The 21,589-nt window shown below is 43.6% G+C and overlaps 1 protein-coding gene across 1 annotated transcript in view; it reads right to left on the reverse strand.

Moving 5' to 3' along the window:
- Positions 1–21,589, reverse strand: part of LOC146620939 (transmembrane protein 132C) — a 192,516-nt gene that overhangs the window by 34,569 nt on the left and 136,358 nt on the right. Inside the window, exons 5-6 of the mRNA XM_085367141.1 lie at positions 8,526–8,669; positions 471–679 (exon numbers count right to left, since the gene is read on the reverse strand). Coding sequence (XP_085223267.1) covers positions 471–679; positions 8,526–8,669 — 353 coding nt within the window. The remainder of the gene's footprint in view (positions 1–470; positions 680–8,525; positions 8,670–21,589) is intronic.

Consider the following 21,589-nt stretch of genomic DNA (forward strand, 5'->3'; position numbering starts at 1 on the left):
AGCTGTAATGCACAGGTCAGCCATTTTGTTATCAGCCAAGACCTGTCAGTAGGACTGAAGTCAGGAAGAGACAGGTGGAGTGGTGTTCGTCACATGTCACATCATTACCTTATCTTTGCCATTACTGAAATCAAATACATCACCGAGGAGAAAGGCTATTCTTGAACTTGTACTTTCTTGAAACTGGGGCTGCAAAAGTCAACAAATTACCAATTTATTTTTATTAAACTTAACAACTTGTACTAAAGTTTGTGATGTAACCTTGGTGTTCTTTCTTGGATAACTGTAAATTACGCCTGGAAATGGCTGCGCAGGAGCTGACACGAAAGTGAGAAAATGACTAAACGTTAATTATAAAGATCACGTTATATTCCATCCAATTAGTAAAACAAATGTCTCCCTGAAAAAATAAGAGAGCAGAACACACAGTCGCAAAGCCCCTTTAGCAACAGATGCACGCGCTGCAGTACCTCTGATTGGTGGCCATTATTGGCACCCTCCACCCTTTGATCTGGCTCAGCTCCGTGTCTGACACCTCAATCTGGAGGGGGAGACGGGGGATCCACACGTTGAGCTCCAGCTGAGCACTTAGGTATCCGTGGGTGAAGTTCACCATCATCTTCACCTTGCCCTTCATCTCCTTGCCGTTCACAAAAACGTAGTCACACCTGTCAGACACCTGCATGTGAGGAGGGGGGAGGATTAAAAAAGACAGCATTTAAGTTGAGCTCTTCTGACAGCTGCACTAGATGACTACACAGCAAATTACACAGTGCAATATACTGTACAGAGTACCATGTTGGCCCCGGCCCTGCGAGTTGATTATAAGGCTTTACACTTCTGAGCACTCCTCTGTTATAGCATTCCTGTAACTACTTTGAACAAGATGAAAGGTCCTCGATCTGCTCGACTCTCAGGAGAAGAGGGGGGAGGACAGCAAGGACATCTTTGAACCTGAGGGAAAGCACAGCATGGTCTGCTGTTTTATTGTTGTTCAGCCTGCAGCTGAAAGAGGAACCAGCAGATGGACACTAGTAAGATGACAGCTGATAAAAATGACCAAAGTTGAAGCTAGTGGTTTTGTAAATTATGTCATAGAAAGAATTAGTGAGCCAGTTTTGTGCTTTAGAAACATGTAACCGTCAGAAGGTTATTCCTTGATTATTGATTATGAGGATTTACAGACACATACAATTACCTCTTTAAGTCTAAGCACTTAATGGGTAATTATTTAGTATACCTTGAATGTAGGAACACATTTTTTATTCCTCTGGGCGTTTTCTCAATCTTACATATTAATCTCATCTTGGAACAGACTGCCATGGCTGGTACCAGATGGAATTCGACGGTCTGGGAAAAAAATCTTTTTTTTCCCTTGCTTCTTCTTCTTCTTCCAAGTTATTTCTCTACAGTGAGATAAAACCATAAACAACCATTTATCATGAAGCTGTGGCAGGATATCCTCTGAGACCAAAGGAGGAAAAAAAAATTGTGTGTGACAGAATGTGTTCTGTTCACTTCACCTTCAGCATGAAGCTAGCTGTGGAGTTTGTGCGGGACCGTGGAAAGTAAATGTGGCTGTTTTGTATAAATAAAAGCAGATATTTGGAGAGTTGCCGCATCGATTTTTAAAATTTTGTTTATTTCTTTTTTTCTGTCTGCCCCACTGAGCTTGCAGGCTGAACTAGTGGCATTCCTCAAGATCTGGTATGTGGATTGCAAGAATAGCCCCACTTGGTGTACGCTTGATCAAAACAACAGAACATCAAAACAGCATCATGAGAGACATTCCAGCTGATTTCTTTTGCTCCCATTCATCTTGACATATGGATATAAACACGCAGCTTCAAAGTCAGGAAAGAAGTGAAAGAACAATTTAATGCAATAACATGTACATGCAAAATCTGCTTTGAAATGAAATGCATAGTAGTGTTTTTATGCAATAAAATACATACCTTCAACACTATTTCGGTACTTTGTTTTCTTATTCAGTTTTTGTATAAAACTATTTTGGACATATCTGTAGTCCACATGTGCACATTTGTTTCTTTTCTCTTTGCCTTCCCGAGTTTGACAGCAGGTCGGCAGTGGAGAGAGGTGATTCTTTCTTTCTTTTTGTCAACCAGACGACATGGTAGTGATTATGATACAAGTTTATACTTTTTCACAAAGTTGCCCCATATCTGATCTGATCTGAATTAAGCTGCTTTTCTCTGTAAGGTTGTCTCCTTCTCCACTGGTAAACCGCTTATCCCTCTGACTGCTTGTACATTTGTGCAGAAAACTTCAGAGTCAAACTGACCAAACCTTCATATCAGGGACCAGAGGTGAGCCGGGTCTACAACAGCAGTCTTTAGTGGAAGACCTCGCAGTGACCAAGCCAAGAGGCGGCACATGCGGTGAGCATCATAAGCACTTATGATTGTTTTTATATTTATGAATATTCAGAACAAATGGCCTGAACTGTGGAGCAGGGCATTGTGTACAAAATATTTTGGCTGTATGAACACAACTGTCACTTAGCACCTCTCTTTGTCCTACACCTCAAAATCACTTTTTGGATGCAGTGCATGAAATTCAGCATGCATCACAAACTCACACATTTGTAAGAGTAACAGCACTGGAAAGAGTCCAGAACTGCAAAAGGAGAGGATCTTGAAGGGGACAACATCAGCCAACATCAGCTAAATTAAAAAGTTTTTATCTTATTTTAAGTGTTTCTGAAGCACGTACTATGGAATTCACTGGTTGGAAGAATCAGGCTTTATGTTATGCTTGAATTTTACTCTAATTTACGCAGGAATGGAATCTAACTCACGGTGGCACGGTGGTTAGCACTGTTGCCGCACAGCAAGAAGGTCCTGAGTTCAATTCCACCATCAGGCCGGGGTCTTTCTGTGTGAAGTTTGCATGTTCTCCCCGTGTTTGCGTGGGTTCTCTCCGGGTACTCTGGCTTCCTCCCACCGTCCAAAGACATGCAGCTTGTGGGGATAGGTTAATTGGATAATCCAAATTGCCACTAAGTGTGAATGTGCAAATGAATGTGAGTGTGAATGGTTGTCTGTCCCTGTGTGTTAGCCCTGCGACAGACTGGCGACCTGTCCAGGGTGTACCCTGCCTCTCGCCCTATGACAGCTGGGATAGGCTCCAGCGCCCCCCGCGACCCTGAAAAGGATAAGCGGAAGTGAATGGATGGATGGAATCTAACTAGCCAAATCATTGGGAACTTCAGTAGCACTTTAGAATACAGCCATACTTGCCAACCTTGAGACCTCAGAATTAGGGAAACATTCAAAAGGGCTGTTGGGGGGTTGATAAATAAATTTTACAGTGTTTATTTATTGGATAAAATAAGTTAAATGTCACTGTTATTATTGGCTGGCCAGAAACGGCTGGGTGTCCAAATTCAGAGGCTGCTTCCACCTGAGGACCCGGCCTTCGCGGTCTAAAGAAAGCCGGGTAGTACGTCACGAGCTCTCTCGGTGGAGTGAAACTCTGCCGTCTGCTCCTTGCTATCTAAAATATAACCGGGCACTGGCGTAAATTCTTGACCGTCTCACACTTCTGTTTAATCAGTTTTCTGTTTGACTTTTATTCAGCTGTGTGAAAACCCCGGAGGAACCCACCCGAGGGATTAATAAAGTTAAAATTAACCTAATCTAATAACTTTAATCTCAGCCAAACCATTTTACTCACAAACAAATAAAACACTGAAAAAGCCAAACAATAACATTTTTAAGTTATCAAAGTGACTTATATATCATGTTTAACCCGAGTAGCGAAAGACTGCGGGGGTTTGAAAACGATGTGTCGGGTGTTTGGTGTTCTCGCCAGCTCAGATATTTGAAGTTTACACAGCTACATTCTCGCCTGAAAATATGTTAAAAGTTTATTTTGCGACCCAGAAAGAGAAATAAGAGTAATATTAAACTAAGTAGCTGCCGTCATTGTTGGAAACTGGAATTGGCTGGGCCGCACTATGAATTCTGCGATATGGTTTTTCAATTTTGTTGTCCGGGTGGAAAATCGGGAGAAATTCAGGAGAATGATGGCTCCGGGAGATTTTCGGGAGGGGCACTGAAATTCAGGATTCTCCCGGAAAAATCGGGAGGGTTGGCATGTATGAATACGGCCTGTCACTAAGGGTGTAATTCTGCTAGAATTAAAAGGAATTTCAGTGTAATTTATCTGGCATTACAATGTAGTTACACTTACTTACAAACATCTACTAATAGATACACTTGAGTAAAATACAGAAGAAGAAATAATTATACTGTAAGTAACTTTAAGTAATGCACATTTATAGGTATTTTACAGAAAAGGAGGGACAAGTGATAAACAATAGTAATTTTAACATTTTTGGTGCAGATCCACAAACATTGTGAACAGTTTCTGATTGTAACTGAACTGATTGCACACTACTTAAAATTACTCATGGTATAATTATTTGTTTTTTTCTTTGTACAAACTTGAATTGCTACCCCCTATTTATAACATTTGTTATTACACCAGCCATTCTTAAACTTTTAAAAAGTCTCCTGCACAGCAGCGAGCTATCAACAGCAGTGGACTCTATGACCAGAGACCAAAAAGTTCTGAAAGCCCCTGTGAGAAAGATGAAAAGCACGCTGTAGGGCATCCTTCAAGGCTACATCTAACCATCAGAGAACTTCTGTTAAGAACTGCACAGGCCTTGCATTTTCAAGTGGACACATGAAGGATGAGTGGATATTTCCTCTGTGTTATTACACCAAGTACGGAGAACGTACAAAGTGGTACCTTGTAATACAGTGCAATGAAACACAGACCGACGGCTTAAAGAAGCTTTTAAACGTCTGTACGAGCGCGGTGTCCTTCCCCTGGTTACAGTCAGTCATGGAGCAGATAGGACTCAGTGCTCCCGATGCGGGAGTGTGTTTGAACAGATAAAGATGTCAGAGGAGTCCCTGCTCTTTATCAGCTCTCATTGTTAGCCTCTTTTTCTCTCACCACACTCAGTCTGCTGAGACTGAAGTGCTTTGACAGTCTCTTCATCTCTGACTCTACTTAGTTGGTGTGAAGCAACTTAGCTGCATGAGCAGCGAATTGCAGGCTATGCGATGCCTGACCGAAAAACGTGCAGGGCTCACTCACCATATCTAGTAGCTAAATGAAAAAACTACAAAAAAAAGCCTACAAAATTTAAATTAATAAAAAAATTGTAAACATCTGGTATTTATTAACGTACAGCTCTGCTACGGTATTCTTAATGACAAGGAAATTACTGTAACTGCCTGCTAGGAATTTGATCAACACCCCACTAATCTAGGGAGAAACAATTACGGAAAACATGGCAGCTGACATCGTGCTGTCCCCTCCAATTACACAGGCGTGCTTATACCGCCCTGCTGTGCGCTCTGATTGGCCAGAATAGACTTAAATCAATATTGCGACATAAGGGGACACTGCCACTTAATCAGCAGGCCCTTTAACCCCTCCTCCACCCTCACCACTGGGTATGTGTCGCGCCACGCCGAGGGTGGAACTGCCTCTGCGAGTTACACGCTTTCCGTCATTCTTCTTTACAAAGTATCGTAAACGTCCAGGAGGATCCACCGCCACATTAATCAGGCGCATTAGGCAGCTAACGGGAGAATACTTACAGAGGACATTAAGGCTGTCTCTGGATCTAGCCCAGGAAATTAACTACTCACCAGACAGTCACAATCCAAGGCAGATATGAGCGATGGGAGTAGGGAGTATGAAGGTAGGATGAGTCTGTCTCTGGCTTGTACACAGAGCCGGTTTGACAGAAGCAATTAAGCTGCTCAGACATCTCTGCATAAGATTCAGCGCTCACTTCAGTGCAAGGAAAAGGTTTGCACATAGCAAGGTTTCTAATGATTATGCTGCGCGACGATAGCAGGAGTTGCAGGAGCTCGCTCATAACACGACCTTCATGGCTAATGTGAAGATGGAAGATTATCCCTGCAATTTCATGAATGTGTGTGTTGCTGTTGTTATTTCAATGATTCTTTTATTTGTGCGAGCTGCTGAAATACCGCACATCTTTTCTGACTAGAATTCACAGTTCAGTTCTGAAACAAGAAATTGTTTAATGCTGAGCGTGAAGACAGAGCTCCAAGTTATGAATGCTGCAAATGTTATGAATGAATTGTTATTTTGCAGTATCAGTACTTTCTTCACACAGAGGCAAGTTCTATACACTTAAAAGGCTTTTGTCAGTGTTGCCCAGGAGGAGAAAAATTAAATCTGTTACATGGATATGGATTTATGAAGCAAACCATGGGTAACCACAGCCAGTGGAGGCAACCTGAAGAAAGAATAACTTGTTAATCAACATTACAGCAAAAGCTATCACTCCTATGGCTTTGGTTGGACTGTGCTAAGGAGGCACCTGGAAAACAAAAATATGCCTTCTAAAAGAAACGTGGCTTTCTTTGAAAGAGTGCTGGATCTGAGCCAGAGGTAACACTTATTTTGGATTGTGTGAACATGTATAAGGTGATGTAGGCAAGCTAAGTGAAAAAAAAAGAGGACAATGACACAAATGAGATATCAAAATTGCCTCAATCTGACAACACAGCCAATAGAAGAGCTTGAAAAAACATTTCCATAGATTCACACACAGTAAATGCAGCTCATATGGTGAGCTTTGCATGAGCCTTACACGTAGCTGTCAACATGATAACCCAGAATAAGCACAGACATAGCCTTATTTCTTCCTACACAGAACAAATTTGTGTAAACTGCACAAATTCCCAAAGAGCTTTAAAGAAAAATCATGTAACCTGGTATTTCTTTATAATTTACTGTAATTTAGGAGGCTGAAGTAAGTGGAAGCACCATTTCATGTGATGTGATTCACTGTTCTATGTTAAAGTCACTCTGTGTTTATTTAATCCTAATCGTCCAGGTCACAATCTGTCACCTTTATGTATACGATCACAGGCTATGATTATCAAAAAAAACCCTCCTGAGTGAGCAACAGTAAGTATGCTGCAGGTGGGGCTTTTTGTTTTTAAAGCAGAAGCATCCTTCTTCACTTAATCGTCCTCCAGAACACACTTAAGACAATTTAAGGTGATCAATTATGGTAAATGTTCTCGTCTACTATAGCTTTTAATTTTTGACATCACAGCCATTTGGAAATGGAAACAGACCAAAGGCATTTTCATTGTAGGGCTTTTTGGATAGAGCCAGTAGAGGCAGAAAAAATAGTGGGACAATTAAAGGAGAGATGACATGCAGCAAAGAGCCTCAGGCAGAATCTAACCAAGACACTGCAGGAAGGGCCAAACCTTCTGTCCACGGGCCTGCACACTCATCCAAATGAGCCGTGGGGGTGCTGACTGATGTGACTGTTTCTTCTTTGGGTTTGCATTGAGTCTCTTGGATCCCGTCTCAGTGTGACTTCCTTTGTTTGCATAGCAAAGCCACTTTTACACTTTTTTGTTTTTTGGTTTCATGCTGCAGGTTTAAAAGGGACCGTATAAAGAAAAAGTTCTCAGTTGTCACCGCATATCAAACATGCTCTTTCATGTTGTTTTCCAGTGTTTGTTTTCATTTTCTTCAGGGTGCATGTGTGCTAAATGTACTAAACATCATTTCAACACTTTCTATAAAAAATGCACTACCTACCTAATCTTTAATATAATTACATGGGCTCATATGTGGGTTAATTATAATGGCAATTTGAGTTTCCATTGCAAATTGCATTTGATTAACTTAAATGGACTACAGACATTTTAGATTACATGTTGTTCACATTTAACAGATTTACTATTAAGCATTTAAACATATTTTGCAGGTATATCCACACATAAAGGTTATATTATAGATAACTAAAATAAAATAAAATTTGAAAACCAAAATCTTGTTAACTAATATAAAAATAAAAACTAGTCTTAAAAGTAAAGAACTACAAAAAAATGATGTTGTTAAGTTGAAAACCTATCAAAAATAAAATAAAATAAAATATGCCCAAATTGCCTAATGAGACTTTGATGGATGTCTGCAAGACCGGGAGTCAACTGCTTTCAACAAGTTCTGTGTTTTTATTGTTATACCTGTATAGAGTTTCCTAAATCTTGACATATGCCTTTCATACAATAATAATTAAAATAGTAAAATTAACACAGAAAATAATGAAAACTAAAGAAAACTACACTTTTTCAAACAATAAAAATCAAACTGAATCAATAAAACCCACTCTGGAAACTAAATAAAACCAAACTGAACTAAAACCGAAGAGTAGACACATACACAACATTACTTAAGAATGCAAACCCTTTACATACTAGTACTGCTCCTGTCTATATATCTGAAGTCATATTTGCACAGGGCATCACCTTGGTACTGCACTGAGCTGTAGCAGCTCATGTAAAAATAAATAAATAAAATGTCACTCTTTGAAAAACACCAACAGAAACTAATCTGAAGCCTGCGATGGCATGGTGTTTATGCGAGAGCAGAGATTGCGGGAGTCTTTCCCCCCCCTCTTTTCAGAAGTTGATCTTACTGACCTTGACCACGTCTTCATCTGTTGAGCGACATGTCGCCGCTTCAGAGACGTCAGTAACAGAGGCGTCAGTTCCAACAGTCACCACCTTTACAGGAACAGCCACCGTCTTTCCAGTCAATACAGCGGTGTTCAGAATCTCAGAGTCCTGAAGATATAAAAAGAAGACAGAGATCAAAGCAAAGAAACAGTTAGAAAGTAACAGCTTAGAAATGAAAGTTAATCGTTTGTGGATAAACCTTCAGACTAATAACTGATGGATATCTTATCTTATCCTTTATCTTTCCCATACCTTACCTACAATGTTTTTCATAAAAGTCAAACTTAACCTGCCAACACTAGTCAGTTCCATTATGTATAAATTGGCACTTGCTGCCCAATCACACTTAACTAGGCTCTGTGAAAGAAACAGAAGAACCAAATGCTCCAATTTGCCCCTGGACTGCAGTAGAGATCGTTCCAGTAAATGACATCAGTGATCAGACAGCCCCGGTCCTTTAAGTCCACTGGCACAGCTTCATTACTCTGAACAGAAATCTTAACCTTTCATTACAGACACACGCACGCACGCACGCACGCACGCACGCACGCACGCACGCACGCACGCAGTCACACATACACACACCAGCATTGTCACAGAAGATAATCGGAACCAATTAAGATAAGTCTGAGTTAACTTTTTTCTCTCTGAAGTCACCAAAGCACATTGGATTGTCTCTTCTGCCTATTCAGCCCAAAGAAATTGCACTTCAATTACACAAACTGCTACAGAACCCTGAGCGCCACAGTAAATAGTCGCTACTAAGGTCAAAGTGTACTTTTCAATAGTTACAGTGTAGAGCACGCATATATTGCGCCTGGTGAACTTAAGGGACTTCAGCTAATTGTAAAGCATGACAAAAGTCTCTATTTTCAAGATGTTTTCATTCTGCTAAAGAGACAGTCTCACAAAAGCTCAGATTTCCTTGATTTCAATAGGCGAGAACCCGAAGGCATCTTTTTCTGTCCCCACTGTATTGAAGCTTTGCCAGCACTGAAGATGTGTTCCTACTATTTTTTCCCCCCTTTTAACAGAGAAATCTTCCTCTTGAGTGATGCCTGTTGAATTAAACGTCTCATTTGTTTAGTGTTTTATTGCTAAACCTGACAGGCACAGACAGGACCAATCTACAGTGGCTGACTTCCTGTCCATATTCATATATATCCCACAGTCACCGGGGAAGTACACAAGAGCCGTGCACTCGCTTTCCAAAGACTTGTTTGTGAGCTTTCCAATGGAGCTCATTCAAAGAGAAAGAAAAAAAAGAAAAGGAGGATTAAGTTTGATTGAAAGAAAGCTCGTCGTTTGTAAGGCTGGTCATTTGTAGCATCATTCAGCTTTGGAGTGAAATGATTATTAGCTGAGCCAAGAGATACCGATGAATCACAAAAAAACCCACTTAATCTTCAAATGGCGTTTCATTACAATTTTATAGACTGTGACAGTGTTATATAGCAATATAAACCCTTCTCTTGCTGTGCCACTGACTTTGATTCAATTCGTCTTAAAACCGAGGAATGCTGTAAATTAATTCCACGTCTGCTGGGATTCCTCCATTTTCAGAGGGTCATCTATAATATATGATAGGGTAAATGGTGGGGACCTGGTGAAAGCTGGCGCTAATGTTAGATTACAGCAGCTGGATATGACCCGAGAGCTGTAGAGAGCGAAGCCTGGCAGTAATAAGCCACAGTGGGATCGCACGGTGATGCATCAGCGGTCCGCAAGCTCGGACATAGACAGCGCAATTAAACACATAATAGAGACCAGTGGCGAACATCAGCAGGTTAAAAAAGTGTGAATGAAGAGACAATGAAATATGGGCCTGCGAAACTAAAAGAAATGCACGTGTTCTTACTATAGATCAGGCTGGTCTTTGAGATGCAAGCTTTATTTTGATAGTTCTGAATGTGCCATTTATAATACCAGTGCTACTTTTAGCATGTAAAGATTTCTCTGAAGGCCTCCTCTGCGTCGTATCAGAAACAGCGGGAGAAAACAGCAGCCTTTGATAGGACCAAATACGTATTGCATTTAATGTGAAATTCGCTGAACAGGAGATAAGACACGCTATAAAATAATTGGTTTCTGTGTCGTGTTACGAAGCGAGCTTCCTTTGTACTGAATGCAGCAGATTACAACTCTAACAAATTAACACATCACGTCAAAATGCAGTATTGCCACTATGTTATCTTTTAAATTATTTATGATTTATGATCTGTTGTTACAAGAATAACAAGGCCTAAGATGAGCGGTGACAAACAATGTTTTCATCAGGAGAAATGACGAGAACGATATGCGACATACAGTAACTGCGAACGTCGGCAGCATGGCTACTGACTTATGAGCAAAACGTACAGTTAAGGATATTCTGTGTTTATGTCATGTGTCAATGTCGCCTTTAAATGGGGAGTAGGGATTATCTTTATCAGATAATATTATTTCTTTAGGAGGCCTTGCAGGGAGGAAAAAAAGATACTAGGCTTTCTTATAAAGACCCTTAACAAACAGATCCTCATGATGACAGCCAGGCAAAGATGCTATAGCTTAGTCACACCTGAAACACCATCTCCAGTGAGCATTGATTTAGAACAGTGATGTGCAGCATGCATCTGAAAATGACACACACATTTAATAAAAATGGAGTACTTTTTATTCCTTCATGCGAAGCAGCAATAAAAATGAGAACTGGCCCGAAACTGTATTGTACCAATCAAGATGTTCTCAGGTTTGAACGGTGGTGTCCTTCACCTCTGCATGCATTATATAGATTTTTAGCCGATACCTTTAGAGACACCTCTAAGTATGTGGGTTGAATGTTAGTTTGCATCTCACCTGTTGACGCCGGTGTTTGTGCTTTACTTACGAGCCGGTCTGGCCCCTCAAGTCTAATACATGGGATTCTTTTTGTCCAATAAGGTGCAGGAGAACTGCCTGTCTGCTTTATCAAGGATCTCTCTGTTAGCATTCAGCACGCTGCTGAGGCTGGTAATGTGCTCTGGGCCATAATTTCTGCCCGTGTCTCACTTGGATCTGAAAATAAGTGAGATTTATGGTGTCAGCCTGAGTGACACAGGCAGCATGAGAAGCAGCAAAGCCTGTCCCGTCCCGCTGTTGCGATTAACTTCTGCTTCAGCCCGGCGTTAACACATCCATATTCTGACCCCGCCATCGGCGCTGCAGCTACAAATGAACAGGTCAAACACATTGTCGAGTTGAGGATTTTAGGGCCTGCATTATTCATAGCGCGGCAGACAGAGGAGAGTGTGGTAAATACAGTGTAAATGCTTAGCGTGTGCACCTGTTTGTGTCAACCCCCACGTCAATGTGGCTGTCCTGAAGCCAGCAGGATGCCAAGATAAAACAAAAACGTAAAAAAAGAGAAAGAAAAAGACATCAGCGTTGAAAAATTCTACGAGTGTTTTGGTTTGACTGACGACTCATCATTGGATGTGAGCCTCTTTATGATCTTTCATGTCATTTCAAGAGCAGGTGCATTAAGACAGCCGTGATGCCTGCCAATAGTCAGCTTAACTACAGTGAATGAAATATTCATAGTTGTGATAAACATTTTCATCCCTTGGTGATAAAGTATATGTACGTGTGAAGAAACTGAAATGGGACAACAGGAACGGCGAATATGCTGTAGACATTAAACGCCACTCAGACAGTGTCCTGGAGCTATTAAGCAGACTAAAAGAGACATGTCCTTTCATCAGCTTTCTCTCTCCACATTGTGCAATGCTCAATGTGGCACTTCCTCCCCTCGATTCTAGTGGGCGTTTAATTGGCTAGAACAGAGAAACATGGAGGAGAGTGGGAATAAAGGCCTTGGTAGCGCCATGCAGAGCGATACATCACTGCATGACAGCGCATTGAAGTGGTGGGATGATTGTGAAGCCAACACAGTGCCTTTTAATGAGGGTCTCTCTCTCTCTCTCTTTCTTTCTCCCTTGCGTCGTTCTCTTTTCATCCCACTTTTACTTCTCCAAGTAAGAACAGGTTACTCTCCTGCCTTCATTTCCCCCTCTTCCTTGTCTCCTCCCAGCTGATGGGATAAAGGTGGCTGCGGTACGCGGCCCATCTCCGCTTGGCAGTCAACCCTCACTGCCTCCTAAAAGACATCTAACCGCCTTTCAGTAGCAGTGCCCTGTCTGGGGTACATGCCGGTCAGAGATCTGATCTGCTCATTACTGTGGGCTGTGGCTGGCAGAGAGAAGATTAACTTGATGGCTGCTTTGATACTTGATCTGTTCAGCTTAAAAGGAGATGTAATGAGGACATGGACATGGATGAACTGGCACCTCAGAATAAAATGTATTGTTAAGGGGGCCACTTTTGTAGATACCTCAGTCAATAATTAAGAGACATCAAAGAAAGGGTACCTTTTTTCCCTATTAAAGTACAGAATAAAAATAAGCCATGAAAGGTGTCAATGCGTGAAAGAGTGTATATTGGGTTTTGTGCCGTTTTTTCCCCTTTAAAATGCACCGTCACTGCCTCGGTAGGAAAAGAGGCAACTGATTAGCATCAGCTGTTTCATATGTACTTCATAATCACTGTGAACATCCATAATTAGTCAGCTGTTTCTCTAGCAGCTGCCTAGTAATATTCAAACACTTGTACAATATAGAAATTACGGTCCAGTGTTTTTAAGCTTTTAAGCTGTTTTCACGCATGAACTCTGAACTACGTCTCCAGAATCGAGTCAGGACACTGTCTGCTGTTGCTCTCTGCACAATGTAACACACAACAGTACATTCTCACTAGTGGAAATACAATACTCCATAGGCTTACCGGGGATATTCTAACATAGATACAGCTGAAAACTGGTACCTAGTAGGGACCTAGTAGGGTGTCTGAATGCATTTTTGCATTTTCATATGCAGCTTTGGTAAGGTAACAGCTTTATTCTGCTTATATACAGTACATCCATTCCATGTCTACCCCCTTCACAACATCATGGGAGAACTAAGATGTGCTGTATGCAGTGATTACAGCAAAAGTTTACCATTTATCAAATACCACAATGAAAACAAGTTACATGCATGTTGGTTTAATCATTTAAAAACTGAAAATCAGGAAAATAAGAACTTAAGTTCTGGTCTGTTGTGGCCATTTTCGAAAAATAAATAAATAATGCTACTTGTTTCCTGGGTGAGGGACCAGACAAAGAGCGATTCAGAAGACCCTTATGAAAAGAACATCGAGGGAACAGTTTACCCTGCCCGGGATAGGGTTACCGGGGCCCTGCCCTGGAGCCAGGCCCGGGGAGGGTGCCCAAGGGCGAGCGTCTGGTGGCCGGGCCTTAGTCCATGGGGCCCGGCCGGGCACAGCCTGAAGAGGAGACATGGGCCCATCCTCCCGCAGGCCCACCACCCGTAGGAGGCGCCATAGGGGTCGGAAGGTGCTGGAAGGTGCTCCACCTGGAGACTCTGTTGTCCTGCTGGGAGACTTCAATGCTCACGTGGGTAACGACAGCGAGACCTGGAGAGGCGTGATTGGGAGGAACGGCCTCCCTGATCTGAACCCGAGCGGTGCTTTGTTATTGTACTTCTGTGCTAATCACAGTTTGGCCATAACGAACACCTTGTTCGAACATAAGAGTGTCCATAAGTGCACGTGGCACCAGGACGCTCTAGGCCGTAGGTCGATGATCGATTTTGTAATCGTATCACCAGACCTGCGACCATATGTTCTGGATATTCGGGTAAAGAGAGGGGTTGAGCTGTCAACTGATCACCACCTGGTGGTGAGTTGGATCAGGTGGCGGGGGAGGACGCTGGACAGACCTGGTGCACCTAAACGCGTAGTGAGGGTGTGCTGGGAATGTCTAGCAGAGGCCCCAGTCTGTGAGATCTTCAACGCACACCTCCGGCAGAGCTTCAACAGCATTCCGAGGGAGACTAGGGACATTGAGTCCAAATGGACCATGTTCAGCATCTCCATTGCCGAAGCTGTTGCATTGAGCAGCGGCCACAAGGTGGTTGGTGCCTGCCGTGGTGGTAATTCCCGAGCCAAATGGTGGATACCAGAGGTGAAGGGAGCCACCAGGCTGAAGAAGGAGTCCTATCGGGCTTGGTTAGCCTGTGGGACTCCGGAGGCAGCCGACAGGTATCAACAGGCCAAGCGGAATGCGGCTCGGGCAGTGGCTGAAGCAAAAACTCGGGTGTGGGAGGAGTTCGGAGAGGCCATGGAAAAAGACTTTCGGGCTGCCTCGAAGAGATTCTGGCAAACCGTCAGGCGTCTCAGGAGGGGAAAGCGGTGCTCTACCGGCGGAGCGCTGCTGACGTCGACTGAGAAAATTGTCAGGCGGTGGAAGGAATACTTCGAGGATCTCCTTAATCCCACTGACACTTCTTCTGAGGAGGAAGCAGAGTCTGGAGATGAGGGGAATGACCCGCCAATTTCCGGGGGTGAGGTCACTGAGGCAGTTAAACAACTCCTTGGTGGCAGAGCCCCTGGTGTTGATGAGGTCCGCCCCGAGTTCCTGAAGGCTCTGGACGATGTAGGGCTGTCCTGGTTGACACGCCTCTGCAATGTTGCGTGGAGGTCAGGGGCAGTACCCGTGGACTGGCAGACCGGGGTGCCAGTCCACGGGGTCCCCCTTCTTAAAGATGGTGGTCCCCATCTTTAAGAAGGGGGACCGGAGGGTGTGTTCCAACTACAGGGGGATCACACTCCTCAGCCTCCCTGGGAAAGTCTATGCCAGGATGCTGGAAAGGAGAGTTCGTCCGCTAGTCGAACCTCGGATACAGGAGGAACAATGCGGTTTTCGTCCTGGTCGCGGAACACTGGACCAGCTCTTTATCCTCTCGAGGATACTTGAGGGTGCATGGGAGTTTGCCCAACCAGTCTACATGTGTTTTGTGGACTTGGAGAAGGCATTCGACCATGTCCCTCGGGGTGTCCTGTGGGAGGTGTTGCGGGAGTATGGGGTGTCTGGCCCATTGCTATGGGCCATTCGATCCATATACAACCGTTGCAAGAGCTTGGTTCGCATTGCCGGCAATAAGTCGGACTCGTTCCCAGTGGGTGATGGGCTCCGCCAGGGCTGCCCTTTGTCTCAGATTCTGTTCATAATTTTTATGGACAGGATTTCTAGGCGCAGCCAAGTGGCGGAGGGCTTTCGCTTTGGTGGCCTCAGAATCTCATCTCTGATTTTTGTGAATGATGTGGTTCTGTTGGCTTCATCAGGTGAGGGCCTCCAGCTCGCACTGGAACAGTTCGCAGCCGAGTGTGAAGCAGCGGGAATAAGGATCAGCACCTCCAAATCTGAGGCCATGGTTCTCAGCTGGAAAATGGTGGAGTGCCCACTCCGGGTCGGGGATGAGTTCCTGCCCCAAGTGGAGGAGTTCAAGTATCTCGGGGTCTTGTTCGCGAATGATGGGAGAAGGGAACCGGAGATCGACAGACAGATTGGGGCTGCAGCTGCAGTAATGCAGACGCTGCACCGGTCCGTCGTGGTGAAGAGGGAGCTGAGTGTAAAAGCGAAGCTCTCAATTTACCGGTCGATCTACGTCCCTACCCTCACCTATGGCCACGAACTGTGGTTAGTGACCGAAAGAACGAGATCGCGGATACAAGCGGCAGAAATGAGCTTCCTCCGAAGGGTGGCTGGCCTCTCCCTTAGAGATAGGGTGAGAAGTTCGGCCATCCGGGAGGGGCTCAGAGTAGAGCAGCTGCTGCTCCACATCGAAAGGAGCCAGCTGAGTTGGTTCGGGCATCTGACAAGGATGCCCCCTGGGCGCCTCCTGGGTGAGGTGTTCCAGGCATGTCCCACCGGGAGGAGGCCCCGGGGCAGACCCAGGACACGCTGGAGAGATTATATCTCTCGGCTGGCCTGGGAACGCCTTGGTGTTCCCCCGCATAAGCTGGAGGAGGTGGCTGGGGAGAGGGAGGTCTGGGCCTGTTTGCTTAGGCTGCTGCCCTCGCGACCCAGCCTCGGATAAAGCGGATGAAGATGGATGGATGGATGGATGGATACTTGTTTCCCACTATTACACTTTTTATACTGAGCTGAGCCTTTAATGCCTGCAGTTTCTTATGTTTCATATGCACTGTCAAAAAAAATAAACTGATTGTGACGATTGGCTATACAGCGAATGAAGCCATTTCAAGTTATTCAAATATTCATTATTTGGTGAATACTTTAGCTGAATCCTTGTTGCTGCTTCGACTCTTTGAAGTCCCTCTGAGCCTCTTCCGTCTAAATCTGACTATATAACCATTTAGATAGTCGGGTCCTTGACTGAGGTGCCTCTTAGTGAAGTAAAAGAATAAATCATCTTCCTTCTGTTCTTTATTGTCTTCTTGCCCTCACACCCTTCAAAAGAAGGGCAACCAGTGATGTATGAAGAACTCCTCTCATTTAATCTGCTTGCACAGTTATGCAAGAGGATTCGCACAACTATTTATGGACAGTATTGATCTTTTAGTCACGCTGACTTGCTCTCAAATGTTAATTATTTATGAGTGCACATAAGTTATGGGTAAACTCTGACTATGTGGAAGTGTCACAACGACATGCTGTAGACAGGCCAAATCTCTCCACAGGTAATTGCTTTATTTGTGCCTCATTCCTTAGCCTGTGTGGATTATTATTATTATTGTGGGCTCTGGTTAATGTCGTAAGATCTAAATAAGTTTGGAAAAAAAATTACACAAATGCATTGCAAAGGGAGACATATTTAGTTTAATATGACATTGTGAACGGGCATTCAATTATAAAACCCTGCTGCATCTATTCATCTTCAGGCAATCTGTAAACCTGCCTGTCCATGAAAATACATTAACAAACTTATTAGTGTCTGTGCTTGCAAAATTAAATATACGTGGATAATTGAGGACTGCTCCTAAAAGGACAGAGCCATCCTCAAGAGCCCGTTGGCCCCGAATTGCCACCCTTGCTGAGAAAGGGAGCTTGTGAATAAAACATGGCTGCCTGCGGAAGCTCTGCATTTTAAGTTTATGGGACGAATCCTCTTGCAGTTCTCATGAATACTATACCTATAATACATCTAGATCAGTGGGTCAGAAGGGAGGCGAAGACGTCCCTGGCGAATTTCCATAACAGTCAGAACCCAGAATCAAGGTCAGCCACCATGGACACAATCAGCTCTGAGCTCGCCTAGAGATGAGCGCGAAAGCTGCGGGGGCTCAGGGGAGGTAGCCGGTCGGTGCTTTGAGTGATGCTGGCTCCTGTACACCTTGTGCGTGCCCCTGCTGTTCGCCCATTGTGTAAGAGCCCAGAGGCCAGAAGGCAGGGAAACAACCCCGCCTGTGCCAGTCTGCTCAATTTCAGCCCGATATCTATCACACACAGCCGATCGATGAAGAGTTCTTCAGCAACAGCCAGCAATGCCTGTAGGGGAATGACCTCTTGATCTCTGTCTGATTTCTTCACCCGTCTCTGATCGAGATCCATACTGCCAGCTTAGCTTGGCTTAGCCTGGCTTAGCTGCCCTCTGGACACAGACCTCTCTCAACAGGCACAAAGGTCAGCTCTATTGGAGAGTCCATTACTGCTAAAAAAAATACACACATTCCTTTCAAACCTCAGTGGGTAAGGATTTAAAGTCAGAGTGAATAGAACTGGACCGGAATGTGAAGTAGGATGTTAACAATCATGGGGAGATGTGAGATATGGACACATGTCACTCTGAAATTGATCTGTCAGTCTGCATCCCGCCCTTTGCGTCATCCCTGCTTTTTTCTTCTTTTTTGAGCTGAACAAACTTTTTTTTCAGCTCAACTTGGCAAAGTCAGGATAGAGAGGTCTGCAGCGAAAGCGATTTAGGTTCAGCGCAATGTATTAGAAAAACAAAACTATAAGTGGTTCCACAGGGCGGTGCAGGTCCTGGGCATTTTCTGTAGGTGCTGGAAAATAAGGCTGTGCACAAATACGGTGTTTTATGCATGAATTATGCAACGCTTCGGAGACCATCTTCCGAGATCTGCAGTGGCACAGTAAACAAGTCCTCTGACCTGACTTGTAGAGAAGCTTTCCAAACCGCAGCGGAAAGGTTAGCTGTCTTAATGGTGATCCGCTAATTTGCAAATGTCACTGTAATGAGCAAGCTTTGAGAGGTATCATCCTGCTCACCTATAATGTTTGTTCTCTGTTTAATAAAATGACTTTAAAGTCTATCCAAGTGACAATGGCTTTGCCATAAAAACCTCAGTGTGTGTGCTCGTTTGTGTGCAGTGGTGCAGTGAAAAGATGGTTGTTCTCGCCGTAAGTGCAGTTATGGGGTGTCAGTCCCTATCGAGAGCATTTTTACATCCTGCGATGACAAAGGAGCAAAGGCACGTAGAAAATGTTTAGGCACGCAGTCTCGAGTACTCAGATCATGGTTTAGAAAAGCATTTGTCACAATCGTCCGTCCTAGTTAGCATTACATGTAGTGTGCCACGTGCATACGGCAGCTCCTCAATTAGTGCTACCACTTCATCATCAGCCTCTAAGCTGTAGTAGATGCTAATGGACTGTTTGCTTGGGATGCATCCATCAGCTCTTTATTGTAAACTGCATGACTCATGAGAAGGGGGAAAATGCAATGTTTCATTAAAACAGCAGGGGTATCCAACACAGGCTTGGCCGTAGTGGAATAAAGTGGCTAAGCTTTTCAGAAGACCAAAATCAGGTTTTTGGGAGGTGGGGTGGGTTTTGGGGGAAGGTGGTTGTGAAAACTGTACAATGCATGATTGTGTAATACACAGCTTGCATGATTTTACCAGTGCCCTTGATGGGTTTTCTGCAGGATTAGCTGGGATGTAAGTGCTCATCTCTATGTTTGACTATATGTTTGATGAATGGCACTCCAGATTTCACTTGCCTGGTAGAGAAAAGATATGCATTGCAACAGAGGGAATGGAATAGAAAGGAGTAAAATAAAACATTGGTTGGAAGATGCTGATAGATGACTTTATCATGCGAGAGCAGAAGTGGCCAGAGAGGGCCGGGGTGATGATGTATTGGTTAACAATACATTGAAGCAGTACGTGAAAGCTAACGGCTTCTTTCATTTCTCCTCATCTCTATGCCTGAGAATGCTCGTGTGAGTGAGCACAGTTTGGTGTCTCGGCTGGAATAGGAAGACTGATGAGTCAAGATATGATGTATGCCCTGTCCTCCCGCTCCCTCTCCATCACCGGGCATCCACAGCATGGGTAATGATGATGAGGGTAGCCTGGACAGGAGCACATTACTTTACGATGGTAAAAGATAATGGACCAGCCTCCTACTGTGCAGGGGAATCTGCTCAGGCATCCAATTACTGCCCTTAAAATCCATCTCAAGATGACAGAAAAAAACCCACAAAGCTTTTTCACACTTTTACTGAAATGGAGGATGCCCGCATTAAGGAGGCGGAGGTTGAGAAGGGAGGCAATTAATCTGCATTGTTATTAAATAAATTTATGCTCATCTGGAGCAAACAGGAGAAAAATACAGAGTGGAAAAAGGTCTCAAAAAAGAAGAAAGCATCTAAAAAGTAGGGGGAAGAGGAGACAAGCTAGGACAGCCACAGTGGTATTACAGTCGACAGAGGGAGTTCAGAAGCCTTCCCTCGCTCTAAACTGACGGAAACTTTTGAGTACTCTTTTCATTTTCGTCTTTTGAAATAATTGCTGCATTTGCAGAACTCCTGCTTCACAGTTTGAAATTGGTGACAAAGTGGAGAGCAGCGCTCTAAGCCCTCCCAGTGCAGGTGGATCTGGGACAACACACAGGAGGAGCCCTCTTCAAAGAGAGCAGAAAAAGGAGCGCTCATCTTTCAAAACGATGTCAGTGCTTTCCCAGAAGCGTCACCCATAGCAGAGCCATTCACTTGGCATGGGTAATGAAATAAAAGGAGCTTTTTATAATAATCACTTCAAGCAAGGGCGCAATAATTTAGAACATGCCGTAAATGGGGAGGGAATGGGTCTGAGGAGCCGCTGGAGTAATAGACCATAAATGTGATCAAACCAAAAATCAGCTTCCCATTACTAATACTCATTAGCTTTATTACGTTATAACCTTTAGAGACGTGGTCAGTTATGGATCTGCGTTGAGTTTATGAGATTTCTGCTCTAAAAACAATTAGAGCAGTTTTTAAAGTACGAGTGACAAAATTCACTCCAGCTTATTAGACTAATTAGAGCTAATTACAGATGAAAAACACTTTCTAGAGAAGCTGTTGTGTCAACAGATGCCTTCAGCATGCTTTATGAAGTTTGGAAAATTGCCCTCTGTGATTGCGTTTGTCTGCCATCCGCTGCTTCTGCTCTTCTATGCGCTTGTTTTTCCATTTTTTCCATATTATCTATAACTTCAATGTGATGTCAACATTACTGATTTTTAAGCACGGTTACCTTAAAAAAATTACAACAATATCCATAATAGAGAAAGACAAATGCAAATAAATACGCAAAAAAAAAGCTAGTGGTTTGGCTACCTGGAGCTCCAGCAAGTCACATTTTTATATTTCTGTGACACAAAATTTTATATACCCTAAATTTGCAGGGTGTAAAATTTTCACTGCGGTCAACTGAGTTGTTTGCTATCAAGTGCATACCATAGCAACAATGGCTGTTATAGGAAAAACATGTTTAAGTCACCGAAGAGTATAAGAAAAGCTAATTTTAGAATGTAGTTTATAAGTTGGCTGGGATCTGGATCTGTCCCGGAGCTTTTCCCTATCAGTGGATGGCTGTCAGTCCACTGTTTATGCCAGCTGTCAATGCCAGGTGAAAAGCACCCACTTTTATTTACTCTGGAAGAGACTGTAAGACTCTGTGAAAGGAGTCTGATATGAGTCAGTGAGTAAGAGACGCTCATTTCAGTTCAGCTGAGGAGATGCTCAACTGTCGGCAAATGCTGCTGTTTTTGTGCCGTTACCTACTGTTAGCCTCTGTTAGCCTCTGTTTGCCAGCATTAGTAAAACTTTCTTTAAAGTAGGCCATTATGCACCCACAGTCTAGCGCTAGGCTGCGATGCTTAGCAAATAAACTCTCATACAATGTGAGAATGTAATCGTACTGTT

The sequence above is a fragment of the Diplotaxodon limnothrissa genome, linkage group LG12 (assembly GCF_057381915.1).
Source record: "Diplotaxodon limnothrissa isolate DT_005_m linkage group LG12, D_limnothrissa_male_GT1.1, whole genome shotgun sequence".
NCBI classification, from domain to species: Eukaryota; Metazoa; Chordata; class Actinopteri; order Cichliformes; family Cichlidae; genus Diplotaxodon; species Diplotaxodon limnothrissa.